Below are 21,304 nucleotides of genomic sequence, written 5' to 3'. Positions count from 1 at the left end.
CATATAAACAGACAGAAAAATACATGCACGCCCACACACCCCCCCACACACACACACTTATCCATGAACGTTCCTATCACAGATTTACTCCAGAAGCTGATGCTGAGTGCTACAATGTAAATTACCTTAGAATGGTCCTTCAGATTATAAAATTACAATTAATTTTAATAAATGATCTGGCTGGGAAGTGATAGATTAACAAAAATATCAAGATGCAGACTTATTTTTTTTCCAAAAAAGTATGAAACAACACATCATCAGACTTATACTCATACTGTAATGTAAGCAGCAACTTAGAATAACTGTGAAAAACATACTATTCCATTTTAATCCTTTACTGGAATTTTAAACACTGGCTGCATGCTGTTGCTGGTTACACTTTCATAGATTCTGTTCTTAATGTTTAAGACCAATTAAAACTTACATTACTTACTTAAATTGCTATTTCTTTTAGTCATAGAATTTCTCCTCTGTACTCTGGTTATGTGCCAAAAACAAAATAATTGTAGCGGAGCATCAACTATGTCCAAGTGCTACAAATTTGTTATTAACAGCAGTGTGCCAGCATTGAACATCAAATTACTTCAATACAGACCAGTACATTAAAAAAACTAATGGGTGGTTGAGCAACATTTAAAGACCAGTCACTACAGAAAATAAGTAAATATGATTCTCTTTAAGGTGCTGTACTTGGTGACATGAAAAAGGAGAATATGAGAAGGAGGAAGGAGAACAGATGGATATACTTGAAGGATATACTGTAAGATGAAGAAAACATTTCACGTTTTTATCATTCAGTAACTTTTCATTTGTTAATTAAGAGATACATGTTTACAGCTATGACACGAAACATAATGAATCTCAGGTTACTAACAAAAACTAAGCTTAAAATATCGTCATGGGGAAGAGCAGACATTCATTATATCCTTGTAATATTCAATTAAACCTGCTTCTTTTAAGTGTGTGGGTTACCTTAGAGGATGGCAGTGAAGGAATAACCTTGGGATGAATTCATTGCATTGTCAGTATGTGTGAAGATCAGAAGCATCAGTCATTCTTCCAAGTAAAGAAAATGCACTGTTCTAAAAACGGAATTCTTTGTCATTTGTCATCACTTTGCAATGAAGCTGCAGCACGCAGCAAGTGCATCCTTAGTTTAATTTGATATAATGCTAAAAGCACCACTGGATTCATCTGGTGTCATTCATCATTGCATTCCTGTCGAACACAGTGTAGAATGTAAATTCTAACACCTAAAGTGAAGTGCTTGTTCAACCAGAATAAAAGTCATTGTTTGTTGAAACATGTAGTAAACAGAATGGTACGACAATCACATCCAGAAAAGTTATATCCCATACAAAGGATTCATAATTTAAAATCTTTCCATACCAGAATTCAGGGAGACTTTCTAGGGCAACAGCAAAATGTGTGTATTTTATTTTACTGAGTGCTTTGCTGAATGTGTGGCATGTCACTTCACTAATGGAATTGTGTTTTGTTATCTGATGAAAATTCACATTTCTTACGTAATTGAAAACTGTGCATGGGACAAAGAAATATATTTATATGCTTCAACCATCTGCTTAATATTTTAACATTCTTAAATTGGTACAGATGATTCCACTGCATATGAATGCATTCATTTTAGATAGTTTCTGTAGATGGCAGTGAATCCATTTCTCATCTGTTGAGCTCACTGTACTGTCATTTCAGTAAAAGAGCTATTCTAGTGCCATAAACTGCAGAGAGGGTTGTGAACTAAAACTCTGTTTCTGAAGAGTCGCAGCACCCCTTTATGTCTGTCACTGCTGTAGCAGTTCATTAGTCATGAAGTACTGTGGTTAAGGATTCCAGAGATTTCCTTTCCAGGCCAGCCACACAGAAAGCCAAAACAGAATAAAATGGAGACTTTTAGCGACTGCTGTTCTTAATGGCTTCCTTTGCTGCAATGATCAAGGGTGTAAGACTGGAGAGGGGCTTGGCTAACTTCAAAAATGTATGCTAAAGGAAAAAAAGATAAAATATGCATTTTAAATTTTATAACTATTTCAACAACTGTACACATACTTGCTAAAAAGTCAGTAAAGCTGTATCATTTTAGAATAATCTTAGTATGGCTGTAAGGCAGACCATCAAGCCATCACGTTAAACATGCTTGGTAACAGCATCACAACAAAATACTGAAATCTTTGTTAAGCATTCAGCTACCACAAAGTTCACACATCATCCAGATCACATCTATTACACACAATTAATTCAAACTGAGTCAGCAATAATATAAGGACAAAGTACTCTGTAACAGAAACCTTACACTATTAGAGTGGGACAGGTAGCATTTTATTGTAGAAGAACAACTTACAGAACACCAAACTGTACCACGAACTTCAAGAAAAACAACGAACCAGTGAAAATCACACTTTATTTTCTCTCTCTAGCACCTCGGCTCACCAAAAAGCCTTCAAGGAGTCATTTTATTGTAGCCTACAGCCTAATGTTAGTCTCACTGGAAATAATGTTAGGAAAGATCTGCTATACCTGAAAAAATGGCATTTTATTATAAGTTATGTCTCACAGTTCATGTTCTTCTGTCATGTGACTTTGAATACTTCAAGAAGTAACAATCTGACTACTTTAAGGAAATAAAAGAAATAATTGCCTTTTTTAGCTATGAGTTTTCATTTGGAATTATATGGTACAAAACCCAACACTTATCTGCACAAATTCACAATAATGGTATTCTGTATTGTAATGCATTTTTCACATTGACCAGTGACTTCTTGAGTATCACTGTCAATATAATGGCTAGCCTTAAACATAACTAGCAGTAATATACATTGTAGTGCATGGCGTGATGTGATTACACTCCAAAAGTGGTTAAATTATATCCTGGTTCAGTGCTTCTTTAGTGTGAGACCTGACCTTAACAATGCTTAGAAAGGTGCTTAAGCACCCCTATGTACTGTTAATGTTGAGTCTGACACTAAAAGCAGAGGGTGTTGACCAGTAAACAGCAACAGCAGGACATGAAACTGCTTTGTTTCAGCTAGTGTTTCTGCCTACTGTCTGCTGCATTACAGCCACAATTTTGATTAAAACAGCTTCCCTTACACAGGGAATATGTAAAGACATCAACCACTTCCCCACTGCTTTACAGCAGAAGACATTGCGTTTTTTTTTTTGTTTTGTTTTGTAACTAGTAGTATATGGAACAGATAAATCTCCACACACTGCAAAGAATTATGATTGGATCTCCAACAATAATAATGGATTATTATGGATTAGTATGTGTTCTTGACATGGATGCCAAGACTTTGCTCTTTTTTGTTGCATCTCTTGAACACATAATGAGCTACTTATGACTGGTGACCCAAACATAATCCTCTATGTTGTGCATGAGTCAACATGCCTTATTGTGTGCATGTAATAAAAGCTACCATAATGACTGTCAGCATGGCACATGCAAATGGCTTCAGTTGTGCTCAGTGTAGGTATTTTACCTGTACAACTGAGCTTCTGGTTAAGCTTTACAAAGAATCAGTTTACCTACCTAACAGGAATAACTTCCTCTATATTGTACAAAACATCAGCTGTGCTCCCTTGCAGTGTTCATGCATATGCCTTCCCATCCATTGTATAACTAGGCATTTAGTTAACAAATCGAGGAATCTTAGTGTTAGCAAGAAAGTGCAGATACATAATCAGTACTATAAAATGCATCAACAGAGAAAACGTTTTGCTAAAAATGGTTTGTGCTTATCTTTTCCAAGCATTAAAGAATAATAAGTAGGCAAAGGGAAAGTATAATATCTTTCTTACAAATAAATCTAACCCTGGTAGGCTCTACCCAAGCAGTAGTCATTAAAACAGTCATGTTTTATGTAGCACTAGGAATCCATAAAACAACCTTAATTAACTGGTCATAATAATCCACAAGGGAAGACATACAATTGTTAACAGAACTATTGCATTCACTGCAGTTTATTACTTCTGTTAAATGATACAGTACATGAATCCAGAACAATGGATTGAGGATTTTACTGTTAATTATAGTTGTTTATTTTATTTATTTATTTAACATTTTTTTAATAGGATAATCCGACTGGAAAACTGGTGTCCATTTTCAGTGGAATCCTGGGGAGAAAAGCTTCATACAGTACAGAGAGAGGAGTAATGACAACATTTTTGCTACAAAGTGAAAAATGATAATAACAATTAGGAAATATGCCATCCCTGGTAGATACAATATGCATAATTTAAACAATGAGCATATTTAGAAAGAAACACAGTATAGCAAGGTATTTACCAAGCAGTAATATGTACAGTGAGCACTGGTAGAGAACAATAACAGTGAACATCAGAAGCATAAGGGAGTATGAGCTTATGGTAGGGTGATGCTTCGGGGGGGGGTGCATAGCAGTTACAAAAATGGTTAGTGTAAAGGTATGATTTAAGGAGGTTTTTGAAAGTGGAAGTACAGTTTGGTAATCTGAGGTCAGGGGGCAGAGTGTTCTATATTTTAATGACTTCATTAGGGAATAGAGATTCGCCAGAGCTCTTTTTACATGGAATTGTATTGATTGTTACTGTTATTAATATTTTTATTTAGTAGCTAAATGAACTAAACTGAGGAGGCTCCTCCTAAGTCATAACCTAGTTGCAGAGATTGTAATTTAAGCTTAACACTGAAACTACACTGAAATGTACAACTAAAACCAGCAAGGTGCACTAACGTGCAGATAGCAGCAAAATAAAAATGCAGCAAATTCACACAGTTATGTATATAACAACACCAAATGCTGTTCATGAGCAGATATACCCAGGAAAATCAGTCTTGCAGTTATTAAACAACACAGCCATTAAATCTGTTACTAAGTTACATGTCTTGTTACAAATGACATTTTTCAAGTTACTATAGTTGCATTTTAAGTTGGCTATTGATGGAAGTTAGGACAGGCACATTGTGAAACTATAGACCTTGTCAGCCTTGATATCAGAGAAGTGAATGCAGACTAAGGAGTGAATAAAAACAATTGGGAATGAGTTACCAGTAGAATGACCCAAGTAGGAGAAAGATTTCTCAGCAAAGACAAATTAATACAATGGAAAAGTAACCAACTCTGCATTATGGACTGAAAGGCTAAGAAACCCAGAGTACTGTTTGACAGAAATGATCAAATCCATTAATCAAAAGACAATGTAACTCTTCTTACAAGTTATGTAGCTCAAAAAGAAGCAATTACACTAGACTATCACACCTAATAGAAAATCCAGTAGTTGTGTACTCTAGACAACCTGTAGCTTTAGACCACTTTTTGTTAACAAACTGAATATGAATGCTTTCTACAGGAATTGCCTGTAATAGTTTATATTTCTAGGATACTTTTTGAAGACTTTTAACTACTCTTTACTCCAATTGTAAATAAATGATTTCAAAACTCCTATTGCTAATTGTTTTCACCTCTTAAGTAATGCTTTAATATAACTTGGTCAAAGTCTTACACGCACTGATAATATATAAGTCTTTGTTTTAGCTGACAATGTTCAGATACAGTCTAATGCATAATATGGTCAGCCATAATGAAATTTTGATCTGATTATGTTAAAGACTGGCAGTCTATTACTAGTAAGATGTGACAATTACAGATTAAAATAAGCACATTATTAATGACTAAATTTACAGCTGAAGATGTTCAGTGCCAAATGTATTGACAAATTATAGTGTTCAATAAAATAGACACCATTAACCATTTCATTCTTCAGAGTTAACAGAGTTCATAATTTATGTCCCTATATGACAGAGGAAGACACTATGAAAGACATGGAAAAATAAAATTGTAGTGTCCAGTATAATAGGCAATAAGTATGTCCCCAAATACACAAACAATCATCATCATTCGCCCCTTTTTTTCACAGTTTTACAGTGGGTGGGGTATCATGTCAACTGTTTCCACCTTTTTCTTTTGTAAATTATCATTAACAGATACATAACAGCCTGCCTGTATGGAGGAATTCAAAAAGGCAACATTTTACGTACTCTTACATAAGAAAAACATAGATTGCAGAAACAATGCAAATGCACTCAGAAAATTTACCTTCAGGATTACTGCTAGAAAGTTTGTCTGATATTCACAATAAAATAAATATTTATAGTAAACTATTAATCTAGAGATTGTATATATATATATATATATATATATATATATATATATATATATATATATGTATGTATGAATATATGTATATATATATATGTATGTATATATATATATATATATATATATATATATAGTGTGTGTGTGTGTGTGTGTATGTGTGTGTGAGTCCCCTTCATATAACTGAAATGTCACTTACCCGACTTTCAGAAGATCAAGCCAAGAACACAGACAGTACAAAATACTTGGAACACTGACAGGTAACTAACAGTAAGTAACTGCTTGGCCAGCATATTGACCTTTGCAGCTTACCTTCATGATAGTGCGATCTCAGAGTTTGTATATTTAGTTAGAGGGGTGTGGGGGGTGAAGCCCCCCCAAGTGAGTGTGTTTTCTTTGGTTCCGTTTTAGTGTGCTTGTTGGGTTGGCCAATGGGTTACTTACCGTTGGTTACCCATTGGTGTTCCACGCGGTCGGTGTTTTGTACTGTCGGTGTTCTCGGCTCGATCTTCTGAAAGTCGGGTAAGTGGCATTTCAGTTACATAAAGGGGATCCATATATATATATATATATATATATATATATAGACATACATACATATAAATATAGGCTAATCACTTTTATCTGCATATTCACTAACACATTTAAAAGATTACTAGCCAGATTAAAGAATAGTCTATAATACTTTTCATCTGAAATGGACTTAAATTAATGTGGTTTGTGAAGGATAAATATTATCTCACAAATCTTACATTTTTAGTTTGAATCCATAGAGACTTGAACTGTCATCTGGGTGCATTTACTTGGATCTTGCAAACACTTTCAACACACTTCCAATTTGACATTTTATCTAACTGTGGACAGTGCACACTAATGATTATACAGAAAAATGGATTAACAGTGCTAACTTACAAAACTGAGTAAGGCTGCACACAATAACCATGACAAAAGTTTGTATCTAACCATCCAATCAACACAATTAGCCTTAAAAGTAACCAAAGTAGTACTTTGAAATGTAGTGGTAACTCATTTCATTAACTAAGAATATGCTGAGATACAAATCTATTCCTTCGGTGGGTCTTATTTCTCTATTGCTACAGATTTAGCTCCCAGTACATGGATTTATAGAATCAATGTTTTTTTGAAGAAATAGGAGATCAAAATTGGTTTGGGGTTTTCAAGGCTTGAAAAGTGAGATGAAAGTCACCTCAGAACTGCTGGTAAGGTGAGTATAAAAAGAATTGTGCTAATCTATCTGGATAGCCAAATAATTTAAACCTTTTAATTTTTTTGGATAGAAATTTTTTGGGTATGGATTTGTACATAGCAAAGTAGATATTGTATTCATTGATGGGTGTGATGAGGGAATAATATGACTGCTGTAAGACTTATTTAGACCTTGGAGAAATTCCCTTGTAAATTAACTTGGCTGGATAGAAGGATTCCTAATCGTAGTGGAAACATGATGAATGAATGAGAGACAGGTGTCCACATAAGTACTCGAGTCTCTTATGACCACATCTTTCTGAAGGGTAACATTTACAGCACACACAATTTTTTTTTTTCCAAATGCTACTATGCTGCACTTTTTTGCATTTAGCTTAAGACCAACTTTAGAACACCAGATATATTCATATTCGAGCTCTTTCTGGAGTTGTTCATATCAGTGGTTGAGCAGGTAATAATACCTAGCATGCAGTTATCAATAAACATGGTCAAGTGGACTTCTGAGGTATTGGCTTAATTAAAATAAATGCCAAACAGGACAGGACCTAATAATGGTCGCTGTGATACTTCACATGCTACAATATTATGTTCAGATGGGGTACCAGCAATTTTCACAGTTTGGGATCTGTTGGATATCTATTTTGCACTCCATTGGACAATGTAGGAGTATAAATTGAGTTTCTCTAATTTTTCAAAAACATTATCATGGGGGAAACTGCAAAAGCCTTGGGTAGGTTGAGATGAGTTTTGTCCATAGGTATCCACAGTCTGTATAAACAGAACAAAAGGTATTTTACTTTAAAATTAGTTTAAGGATCTCCAAATGGGTCAATAAAAAAAAGAAGTAGGTAGACTGAGGAAAAAAAACATTGAAATATTAGAGGAGTGGTCATATATGCAGTAACTTACAGTCAATGCCAAGAAGTGCGAAGCCCACTTTACTTGGGTGATAAAAACACAGTAATTGCTGTATAATGGAAAATAACTTAACACCAACAACATGCATGAAAAACCGTTTACATAATTGCTTCAGATGAGATTGTGAGAAGGCCATCAAGGATGTTGGGAAAATCATGAATGCAAGAGGAGATACATTTCCAGCATAAGAAAGGACATTATTCTTTCGCTGTAGAGTTTTGAAGTCTATACAATTTACTGTTACATATACTAACATAAAAATTTCAAATTTGAAAAATAATATTTATGAAGGAGAAAGAAAGCTTGCTGGTCACAAGAATGACACATTTTTTCCACTTATAGGATAAGTTGATGGAAAATGTTAGAATATAAGATGAGACTCTCAAATTAAATTTAAAAGTGGTGAAGAGGATTTTTTTTCAAAAAAAGTCATGTTTTGAAAAGGATAAAGGTGAATAGAAGATGGATGATTATGTAACTAAAAGTTAAAAAAAATCAAATAGTAAACATACTTGTTATAGAAAAACGCATGCTAATTCTGATGATCAAAAAGACACTGATTATTGCAATAAATGTGGGGAGGAAAGAAATCATATAAAATTAGGTACTTTGGCCAAATTCTGATTGTATGAAATGTCTGTTTATTAACACATCAATTTTTACCAGTAATAGAATACGTGAATCAATGCATTTGACTCCATAAAGTCAACAACAATAACACTCAGCTAGTTATGGAGGATACTGTACCTTCCATGGTAATAATGCTGTTAGTAAATACTGAAACAGAATTTCCTTTCTTACCTGAAGCGGTCTATTTTAATAAAAGAGAATGTTCATATCCGTATGGAGGTGATGGAGATAAAGATGCAATTTAGAATAACAAGAATTTCAAGCAAAAGGAAAACAAGTGTTTAAACCTGATATTTCAGAAAGGCTCAAATAACTGATCAAGATGAAAAAAATAAAGTCAGAGTATTAGTTAAGGAACTGCATCCTGTACCTACACCAGAAACAGATTTAGAAAATATACTACTGGATTGTGTGATGTATATAAAGAAGGTTACTTCAAAGATTTGATGGACTAAGAAATATGCAATCAAATGAAAGGCATAATGCCAGGGAAAGAAGGTAAAGTGTGATTCTTAGGACCACTATTTGTATTTCCCTTAATTATCCAGCCACAAAGTTATTTACAGAAATGTGTGAGGGGGATATAAGTAGGTTAAGACTAGGTAAGTATAGAAATTATGGTAATTTAAGTAGACATGAGAAAGTGGCATTGAATAAAATCTGTGCTAACAATCATGTTATTGTAAAATCAGCCTTTAAGAATGGCAAAACTGTCATTATGGATCAGGGCTACTATATTGCCACTATGGCATCTATGTTGTTGGACTCTGACCTATACACACTTAGAGATATGACTGAAAACAAAAAGATTAAGGAAGGACATAATGAGCTATTCTAGAGTGTTTGATAAAAGTGATGTTGTTAAAGGAAATATATGACTGTCTTTGTATAAAAACTTCAAGATGCCATACATATACAGGCTCCTGACAATCATAGCCGGCCCTAGGCATAGGCCAACTAGACAGCAGCATACGGCACCACTTTAGCAGGGGTGCTTTTCCAGTAATCTGGATGATGTAAATAGACCAGGATGGGGGCAGTAGGTGGTGTGGGGGTGTGCTGTGGAGCCCTTTTGCCTAGGGCACCACCTGACCTAAGGCTGACCCTGCCAACAATACATCAGAATTTGTTAGAACCATTTTTACGACCTATTTTGGAAGGTGTGAGTAATATAACAGAAATCAAGTTCCTAGATTTTATCTTAAAAATATTAGTTTTGAAGACAGTTTTTAAACAAAACTGTGGCTAAAGGAGATACAAATAACTGATGAGGATTTACTGATGACAGTAAATATTAATCCCCTTTATATAAATGTAGGTTATAAAGACTGTCTAGTACATGCAGAATTGATTCTTATTCAAACTTCAATTAGAAGTTCATAAACCTCTGTAAAATATCAATTGAGAATACACTGAATAACAATATGTTTGATTTTGTCAGCAGTGTGCTGGTACCGGAAACTGAGGCAACACAGAGTATAACCAAGGCTCCCGTTTATGCTTATAGCTATTTGGCATAGCAAAATGTATGCATTTTTAGCTTAATAAGCACTATAAGAATTGCATATTTTCACTTTATTAATAATGAATTGCCAGTTTCTAGTACTCACAAAACTCCTATGCACTATGTAGTTTTAATCCATAAATAATGCTGCAAGCACATTCTGATAACATGTGAATGGCATACGAAAAAAATACTGTTTTAGATGTTAATTTACACAAAGCTGATGACAACAGAATAAGCAGTCCTGTATTGTAAAGCAATGGGTTCTAATTAAACATTACTTTCTCCTAGCAGTCGTCTCTTGTATGTTAAGAAAAATACTCCTACAGCAATGTTTAAGTTAAAGTAATTCATAACAGCGCAGAAAGTGAAAATATAGAGCAGAATATGGAACAGATTATAGAAAGCTGTTAGAGAGGGTACATAGATCAATTATTAGGGAATATAATGAAAAAAAAGCAAAATATGATTTAATGGATAACATCATTTATTTATTATTTCATAATAATTGCCACCCTCAATAATGTCCAACCGCTCTACAGTACAATTCAAAAAACATTTAAAATCACATTTAACTAAAACTTGGCTATGCTTCTACACCATCCTGGCTACTTTCTAATATTAAAACTATCTCAGGAGCGTAAAATCTATTCATGTCCTATTTTTCTCCTTGAATATACCTGGATTCCATACCCTTATTGATATTATTTATATCTCTAGTAACTGCCATTGTGTAAATAAATACAAAAAAAAAATCCATGAACCATTATGACAAACTGATTTACTGTAAAATGTCTCTGTATTTAGGAAACAGTTAATAATGTCAGTTATTTCTTTTTTAAGACAGTCAACCATTTGTGTTATAGTAAAGCTTTTAAAATTTTTATTTTGGTTAAACCTTTTTTCTGCCTGCTGTACTTTTTGTAATTGTAGTTTTTTCCCTGGTCCTCTGCTGGAAAAGGACCTGTGTCCAGTCAGACTTTCCAAGTAAACAAATGTAAAATGAAATAAATAAATAAGCAGGTTAGTCCCACTAGGCTAGTGGCCTCCTTTCAGAGAGACCTGAGGTGGTATTTCTTCTATTAGGAGAAATATGCCCAAGTAATTGGCAAACTTCCACTAACCTTTTCAAACACTAGATGGCACCATGGGGGGGCTGCCATTTATGCTTGGAAGAACTCCCAAGATGGAGACTAGCTGACATAACAGCATGGAGAAGAGCAGTGTAAAATTGTTTGAAAGTATGCAGAATGATGCTGAACAGATGGAAATCATGATGGATAAGGTAGCAGATGCTGTTCTGGAGACACCGGGAAATAATTCTGTCATTGCAGTAAGATAATACAAATAAGCAGCATTAGGCCATTTTGCAAACTTATTCTGTCTAGGAAATCATTGTAAAAGCACAGCCAGAAAATGGTGGCATGCAGAATGAAAAGTTGCTGAAGCTGCTTGAGAAGGAGGAACAAGGAGATGAGTCTGACATCTTGTGGGGTGAGATGGAGGGTCATGTGTTTACTAAGCATGATTAACAGAAAAAAAAAACATTTTTAATAAAGTTACTGGCAGACAAGGATTATTTCTGAGTGCAAGTAAAACTTTTTCAGAAGTGGTCAGTGGTAACAACAGGTAAGAAAAAAGTACTGTAAATGCTTTTTATTGTAAAAAAAGAAACACTGTGAGACTAAGAACTAGAAATACTGCTGCTGTAGAGCAGTACATTGTTTGGGGCAAGTTAGTCGTGCTATTAGGGTTTACTGTAAAAGATGTAAGGTCTTTTATTAATTTAGGTAAAGAGGCCTTCTGTAACATAACATCTGAAACTTTCTGTTGGCTGCATAAATTCCTAAATTAATATGAAAAGACAAAAAGCATTTATCCATAGAGCAATTACATTTTGGTTGGTTAAAGACTCAATTAAAAAAACATGTCTTTATGCAATTCAGAACTGATTTTATAGGAAAGGAACAAATAAAGAAATACCTACTTAAACACTGTGGCAAAACTGAAACTATTAAGAAAATAACAGATGGGAGACATGCATGGAATGGTGGTTTTGAAATGGATGTTTTGTTAAATGTAAAGCAGGATGTTTTGCAGCAGTTACCAAGTGTGATATTTGTGGAAGGTTATATGGGCATTTTAAGTACCAAGGCCAACTAAAAACCTGCTATTTTTGCTGGAGCGTGGTACATTTAATTCAAGACTGTAAAAAGACTGTAAAAAGTTTAAGTGCAACCAATGTAGATAGATGGGTCATACAATGCATAAATGTAATAAGGAATGCAGGGTGTGGGATGGAAAGCAATTTTTATTGACTTTGCACAAAAAAAAGTGTAAAAGAAGAAGGATGTGAATGAAGAAGGTGAGTCTAGTTTGAAGGTGCTATACATACAGGTTTAGAGGAAGTTGAAATTGAGGCATGTAACATGTTTGCTTAACTGTTAACTGAACAATCAGACCAGGAATACAGAGGATGTAAGGAAATTGGTTAGATCAGTAAGAAAATTAATATAGGACATAGGGTAAGAGTTATGAAAAAAAAGTTTAGAAATATTCCTCCAAAAGTTAAAGAAAAGAAAAGGAACAATATTAGCATGTTCTTGATTAATGTCAAAAATGATATAAATAAGTTCAGAAGACTATTAAAATGGTGTATACATTTAGGTGTTGATATCTGTTTACAAGACCAATGTTTATAACTCTAAAAGGCAGAAAGAAAGATGAAAACTGATGACTCTGAATTGTATGGAATTTAAGAAATGAATGATGTTCAAGAGTGACATTACTGTTTAATGACAGAGTAAAAATATTCGACATTCACATTGCATGAGCTGGAGGAATAATTGTGGTAGATATTATTAGATGGGAAAACAATGTAGTCACACTAAAAGGGGTTTATGCATGTACTGATGTTAAGGAAATGGAAAACTTGTTTGGAAAAATACCATAAGCTATGATTAACATTAGTATTATTGTGAAAATATGTGAAGGCTGCCAGCCTAGCTAGATAGAATTTTGTAAATAATTCTATGTCATTGTAAATATGAATATAATCCACAGGCTTGTCCTCTTAAATGTAAGAAAACTGTGTTAAATGTTGAACTTCAAAAATGTAACCACAGTGCACTCTGCTGGAAGAAGGCTGATTGGTCAAGCATTGTACGACTGTTTGATCTCATAGCTCAGAGATATAATGTCTGGACTGAGGAATTCCATCTATTGTTTTAAGACCAGAGTTAACTGCTAGATTTTACATATATAATGTATTTTGTTGCTGTGGTTTCCTGGCCAGATGCAATATCAAAGAAATGTTAAAACTTTGAGTTTCTGTTAGCCTGGGAACCAGAGAAGAATGATGTAATCTAAAATGAGTCAGCAGTGATGTATTACCAATTTAAGAGATCTCAGAGAGAAAGAGGTAGCATTTTGGATTTGGTCTGAAGAATATCCACTTACCAGTACTCTGCCTTTGTGTTATATGATGTTTATTTAGAGCTGTGATAGCTCTTAGAGTTAGATAGGAATTTAGTCAGATTTAGTCTAGCTGTTTTGTATATTTATGTCGGACTATTCTAGAGTATTATTTTAAGCATTTTCCTGTGATTTCTGAACTCTTGCTAACACTGTGTTGAACTGAGAAGATTTGCCTTGTGTTTTATTATTTATTATTAAACATTTTTAAACCTTTCAACTGTGGCTGTTTTGTGTAAAGATAATTTAAGCTCTATAGTACTTGCATGTATTTGGTGATACTCTACAAAGCCACTCCAAATAAGCCTTGCTGTTCTTCCACTTACTATTTGGATGGGGATCTGGAGAGAAAGGGAGAAACCAGCCGCAGACTGGCTGTGACCTCTGCATGCTCTTAAGGGACACTGTACTCTGCTGTGTGTGCACTTGTTATCCCTCTCGATATGCGAGCCCATCACTGATTTTAGTGGTGAGGATTGAGGCTCCTTGATTACTGGGCCAGTGCACAGGCATCACATATTAACCCCCCCCCCCCACAGAACTCAATCTAGTTTTTCAAGAGACCCTTGAGAAATGTTGCTTGAGTGGGTTAGGTCTATCTGAGTATACCTTACCCCAGTCCCTGTCTTGAGAGCCCATATGCATTGGTGTTGCTAACCCCACCGTGGTGCTGCACTGACATATCATATGCTTGCAATCCTAGGCTCCATCTTAGCAACTTGGAATTTTGCTGGCTGGCTCAATGTAACCACATTAGAGGATTGTGATCTGTAACTACATTGAAATTTCTTCCATACAGATAAGGCTGAAGTTTCTGCAGTGTCCACACTATGGCTAGAAATTCCTTTTCTACACCTGTATAACATTCCTGCCTGGGTTGTAGCCTACAGCTGAGATACACCACTGGGTGCTCTTCTCCCTCTGAAGAAATCTGGCTAAGTACAGCTCTCACCCCATGGTTCGAAGCATCCACCTGCACAACAAATTTTTTGCTGTAATCTGGATGGGATAACACAGGGGGTCCTCCCAAAGCTTCTTTAAGCTTCTGGAATGCCTGCTCACATAGTGGGGTCCACACTACCTTATCTGGCCTGTTTTTCCTTGTCAGGTCTGTGAGGGGGGCAGCTATGGTACTATAACTGGAGGTGAACTTTCTGTATTACCCTGCTGTCCCTAAGAATGCCCTCACCTGCTTCTTGGTAACAGGTGCGGGCCATGCCTGAATGGCTTCCACTTTGGCAGGTTCTGGCCTGATTTTACCACTCCCCACTCTATGCCCCAGGTAGGAGACCTCTACCATACCCTCCTGACATTTGCTTGGCTTAATGGTCAACCCTGCCCTCTGTAGTCTGCCCAGCACCTCCTTGACATTCCACTTTGGCAGGTTCTGGCCTGATTTTACCACTCCCCACTCTATGCCCCAGGTAGGAGACCTCTACCATACCCTCCTGACATTTGCTTGGCTTAATGGTCAACCCTGCCCTCTGTAGACTGCCCAGCACCTCTTGACATGTTGAAGGTGCTCTTGCCAGGAATGTCTGTAGATGGCAATATCATCTAGGTAAGCAAGGGCATCTTTATAAACTCATACAAAGCCAAAATCAGTCACAAAGGCTGACCACTCTCTAGCACTGGGAGTTAAGGGCACCTGCCAGTAACCCTTGGTAAGATCAATAGTGGTAAGGTACTTAGCCCCACCCAGCTGCTCTAGGGCCTCATCTGTTTTAGGCATGGGGTAAGCATCTGATTCTGTCTGACTATTTAATTTCCTGTAGTCCACACAGAACCTGGTACTGCCATCCTTCTTTGGCGCAAGCACCACTGAAGAGGCCCAGGGAATGTTGGACTCTTGAATTACCCCTAGTTCCAACATCTCCTGTATTTCCTCCCTCAGAGTCTGTTTGACTCTCTCAGCATCCTATAAGGGGCATGTCTAATAGGCCTTTGGGGTCCTGTATCCACCTGGTGATGCCAGTGAACATGTCCCCAAACTCCTGTAACACTGCTCAGATTTCTCAAACCTGGGTAGGAGATAGATGGTGGGAAATTGCTACCCCTTCTACCGAGGTGTCAGTCTGAGCCTCACTGAGCAGATCAGTCACCAGATCTCCCTCAGACTTCTCCTGCAGTCCACTACAAATACTCAGCACAAGGGCCACCCTATCAAGGTAAGGCTTCATCATGTTAACATGGTACAATTTGTGCCCCTGCTTCCTGCCTAGCAGTTCTACCATGAAGTTAACATCACTTACCTTTCTTACTACCTTGTAGGGTCCCTCCCAAGCTGCTTGCAGTTTGCTGTGTTTGACAGGAATGAGAACCATTACCTGCTGCCCTACAGCATACTTTCTAGCTCGAGCATTCCTGTCATACCAGACCGATTTCTGCTGTTGGGCTTCTGCCAGGTTCTCCTGGGCCAAGCTCATGAGTACCCTGAGCCTTGTCCTGAGGTTTAGGACATATGCACAACAGATTCCTTGTGAGATACACACTCACCTTCCCACTCATCTCAAATTAAATCTAGAGGTCCTCTCACACTATGCCCATACAGTAACTCAAAGGGAGAAAAACCTGTGGATTCCTGGGAAACCTCTCTGTAAGCAAATAACAGATGGGGGCAAATATTTGTGCCACATTCTCTTAAACTGGTCTGCTAATGAGCATAACATGGACTTGATTGTAGAGTTTAACCTCTCAGCAAGACCATTAGTCTGAGGATGGTAGGGAGTCGTATTCAGGTGCTTCACCCCAAAGTACTTCCACAGACAAGCCAGCAGTTCTAACATGAAACTGGCACCTCTGTCAGTCAGTACTTCTTTTGGAAAACCTACCCTGCTGAAAAACTCTAGCAAAGCTTTTGCCACCTTTTCTGCCTTAATGGAGGACAAAGCCACTACCTCAGGTTATCTTGTAGCATAATCTGCAACCACTAGTTTATACTTTTTCCCTGTGGAACTTGGGGTCCTCAGTGGCCCCACAATATCCATAGCTACCCTCTGAAATGGCTCCTCAATCACAAGCAAAGGCATCAAAGGAGCTCTCACTTTGTCTCCTGCCTTGCCTACCTTTTGGCACTGCACACAGGTCCTGCAGTACCCTGTTACATCTCTGGAAATTCCAGGCCATTAAAAGTTCTGCATAATACAGCTCTCTTTGTATGTTTTATGCCCATATAACCTGCAAAGGGAATATCATGGGCTATGGCTAAAAGCACCAGATGGTGGGCTCTAGGCACTACCAACTGCTGTATCCTCTCACCTTCTAGCCATCCCTCAGGGGTCCACTCTCTATACAGTAGCTCTTTGTCCCAGTATACAGATTCCCCCCTTTCCTTGAGAATCAGGTGCCTTACTAGCTACCTGCCTCAGGCCTTGCAATGTAGTGTCTGAGAACTGAGCCTGTCTAAACTCTCTTTTTTAACCCCTCCCAGCTCCCTTTCCACAGGAAGTCTGGCATCCTCTAATGGTGGTGCCTTGCTGTCAGCCTGGGCACTACTACTCACCTCTGTCCTTGCAGTCAGTCTGTCCAAGGGAACTTCAGTACCCACAAGCAGCTGTGGCTCACCTTCAGTCTCACTGCTACAGAGTATCTCCCTCCCTGAAGTAACCACCTCACCAGTCCTGGCTGCAAGTATGCGGTCTGACTGGGTCTCCCCAGGCGACCAGACCCACATGCATGTCGCCAAGCCTGATTGCATGTAACTGCATAAACACATGGTACTGCCTCATCAAAATATTTCCCTATCAGGACATTTGAAGGATGGTAGTTTGGTACCCCCTGTTGTCTCAAGGCAACCTATTATTGGCATTTTGTCCTTCCCACTTACTGGCTCTCTCTCCTTTTATTCCCCACCTTGCCTCTGTGGGCATCTATATGCCACACGGCCCCACTGGTTGCATTCAAAACATTTAACCCTAGGTCCTGGATGTGTACCTGGACTAGTGGCTTCCCCTGCTACTGGAAGATACTGTTGGGGCAGTCTGGGCTGCCCACCATGGGTTCCTTTAGACCCATGAGCAGTACTGGGGTCCCTTTTCTGCTTGTTAGGTATAGGTCTCCCTTCTTCCCCAACTCATCTGAAGTAGCACATTGTCTATCATTTAACCAGTTCCTCATGTCCTCAAGCAAAGTGCCAAGGGCTTGTTCCCTCACCAAAAGGTCTGCCAGCCCTTCAAAAGTGGTAACCTGACATCCACTTACCCACATATGAAAATAATTGCTCAGTTCAGCAACATATTCATGAACACTTTCATCTGCCTTGCATCTATGCTCACAAAACTTTTGTCTATAAGTTTCAGGTGTTAGTTTAAAAAATTCTAACAGATAATTCTTAACAGCAGTATAATCAAAAAATCCACGATCAGAAAGTTTAGACAACACAATTCAGCTTTACCATGGAGTAAGGGAGTCAGGAACCGTACCCAGAGCCTTTGGTCAAAATCATACTGTTTACATACTCTCTCAAACATATGAATGAAACTATCAAAATTATCCCCCTCTGTAAATGGTGGAAGAAATGTACTGACCTTTTGTGCTTCTGGGGTCCGGTTACTCCCTTCCTCATTATCTCCATAACTCCAGTGAAGAGTCAGCATTTCCTTTTTGTGCTGTCTCTGCCTCTCCTTCTCCTCAGCTTCCAGGCATAGCAGTTTCTCATTCTTTTCAGCCTGTAGATGTCTCAGTCTCTCTGCTGCTTCTGTTTCAAATGCATGGCCTCCAACTCAAGTCTTTTTAGCTCCAGATGGATTTTTAAGTCCTCTGCAGAAAGGTTGAGCTGTCCATTTTTTGAGTGCTGTACATCTCCATGGCCAGTCTGATCCTACTCCTGATTGCTGTTTAGTGATGCAACTGTGAACAAAGCTGCAATCATGTCTGCCTTAGTCAGGTTTCCATGCATCCTTCCCTTAGCCCAGCACATCTCAGTCAACTGGCTCCTTGTCATCTTGTCATACTCCTCTGCTGGTATGCTTGCCTGCTCTCCCTGACTAACTAAGCTAACAAAAGAAATAAAATGATTGTGATCTGAACTCTGAATATTCACTGCATGGCTGATTTAGAGTACAAAAACACCTTCGGTGATCACTGTACACAAGCTACAGGAGTTCACTATCCACACCACTTCAAGCCAATTGCCAACCGATTAATATGTGGTGTGAATATTGCACCACTTCCAACCAATTAACATGTGACATCTGTGCATTAATCCAGTAATCAAGGATCCTCAATCATCACCACTAGCACCAGTGAGGGGCGTCCACATTGGAAGGGATAATAAATACACATACAGTAAAGTACAATTTCTCTTAAGAGCACACATATATCAGTCAGTCTGGGGCTGGTTTATACCTTTCTCTACAGATCCCCAATAAGATTCCACACTGGCACAGCTATAGGGTACAGATCTCAGCTGAGTAGTCAAGCCAAAACCTCCAGTGCCCTCTTTTTCCAAACAGTGCTTTGTGTCCCTGCAGAAGTAGCTGACACACACACACACTTTGAAATGTATATCTTGTAAGTGCATTTAATTGAAGCATTGGAAATTAATGCTGCATTTTTATAAGTTTTATATAATTTAATTATGTTACTTATTCCTCAAGAGAATCGTACTTCATTGGCCATTGTTGTACAGCGCTTCATTTTGAGTACCACTTTGAAATTTAGTTTATATACAAACACACAGACACTCCTGGGGAAGGCTGGCACAGGTTCTCCAGCTATGCCCCTCCTGCCAGGCTATAAGGTAGTTATCACTGCCACCAAATACTCTTATCAACTACTAAAAAGGCCCTTACGAAAGGGAGTCCAATTATTACTGTGCAATATTATTATCCAAATAGTAAGTGGACAAACAGCTGGCTTATTGGAGTGGTTTTGTACAGTATCACCAAATACATGCAAGTACTCTAGAGCTTAAATTATCTCTACACAAAACAGCCACAGTTGAAAGGTTTAAAGATATTTAATAATAAATAATAAAAACACAAGACAACTCTTCTCATTTCTACACAGTGCTAGTCAAGAGTTCAGAAATCAGAGGAAAATGCTTAAAATAATACTGTAAAATAGTCTGACATAAATATAGAAAACAACTAGACTAAATCTGACTAAATTCTTATCTAACTCAAAGAGCTATCACAGTTCTAAATAAACCTACATATAGAGTAAAGACAGAGTACTGGTGAGTGGATGTTCTTCAGACAAAATCCAAAATGCTATCTCTTTCTCTCTGAGATCTCTTAAATTGGTAATACATCACTGCTGCCTCATTTTACATTACATCATTCTTCTCTGGTTCCCAGGCTAACAGAAACTCAGAGCTTTAATATTTCTTTGATCTTGCACCTGGCTAGGAAACCACAGCAATAAAAGATATTATATATGTAAAATCTAGCAATTAACTCTAGTCTCTAAACAATAGAAGGAATTCCTCAGTCCAGACATTATGTCTCCAAACTTTGAGATCAAACAGTCATAAAATGCTTGACTTATCAGCCTTCTTCCAGCAGAGTACACTGTGGTTATATTTTTGAAGTTCAACATTTAACACAGTTTTCTTAGATTTAAGAGGGGAAGCCTGTAGATTATATTCATATTTCCAATGACATAGAATTATTTACAAAATTCTATCTAGCTAGGCTGGCAGCCTTCACATAACGTCACAATTATTATAATGAGCGATCTTAACTATGATTTGAGGAAAATAATAAAAAGTGAATCATGATGTTAAAAAAGCAGAAGTAATGAAGGGGGTGTCTTAACACTATACACTACAAAACAGTTTATGTTTATTTGATGTCTATTGAAAACATTTCAAGAGTGTTCTTTTTATGCCCAAGTATTCATACTGAAAAAGAAAGTGGTAGTATTGTCATGGGGTTTTGGGTAATTTCTATACCTGGACTGAAGTGGGAGAAAATGTTAATGTTGTAAAAGGACAAAGCATAAAAAGACTAAATGAATGGTAATGCAAAGCACTGAAATGGCAAGGAAAACTGGACAGTTTTGGAAGAAATATTGTAGTATGAGAGCTTATTTTGAGCTCTAGACAGAGTGATGGGTTATAGTTAAAGAAACTACAGAAATATATATCTATGAGTAGAATTTCAGTCTAAGAAAGAAGAGAAAAAAGGGTATGAAAAGATGAGAGAACGTATGTTAAATGTTTTAGAAGAAAATAATATTTTTTTTTCAGTAACGAAATGGAGAATATATGTATAAAATATTCTGTTGGGGAAAGAAGGAAGACTTATCCCCATACCCTGCAAAAATGGTAAAGTATGACAAATGTGTAATAAGGAAACTGAAAGAAGAGAAAGTGGAAAGAAAGTACATTCAAGCAGATATTATTGATGTCATGAAAATTTATGTTAAGGATGTTTGTAGAGAAGCCACTGCTTAG

General features: G+C 37.1%; 1 protein-coding gene across 4 annotated transcripts in view; it reads right to left on the bottom strand.

The window, feature by feature from the left end:
- The window catches only part of LOC122815412 (serine/threonine-protein kinase PAK 3), a 1,296,647-nt gene that overhangs the window by 1,202 nt on the left and 1,274,141 nt on the right, over positions 1–21,304 (bottom strand). For all 4 annotated transcript variants that reach the window (XM_044087883.1, XM_044087885.1, XM_044087884.1 and 1 more), the window contains one exon: positions 1–2,001. This exon is cut by the window's left edge and continues 1,202 nt beyond it. In XM_044087883.1, coding sequence (XP_043943818.1) covers positions 1,912–2,001 — 90 coding nt within the window. In that variant the 3' untranslated portion in view covers positions 1–1,911. The remainder of the gene's footprint in view (positions 2,002–21,304) is intronic.

The sequence above is a fragment of the Protopterus annectens genome, chromosome 11.part0 (genome assembly GCF_019279795.1).
Source record: "Protopterus annectens isolate FY-2018-M chromosome 11.part0, PAN1.0, whole genome shotgun sequence".
Lineage (NCBI taxonomy): Eukaryota > Metazoa > Chordata > Ceratodontiformes > Protopteridae > Protopterus > Protopterus annectens.
Note: the sequence above shows the minus strand (reverse complement) of the source record. Positions and strands in the feature narration are given on the sequence as shown.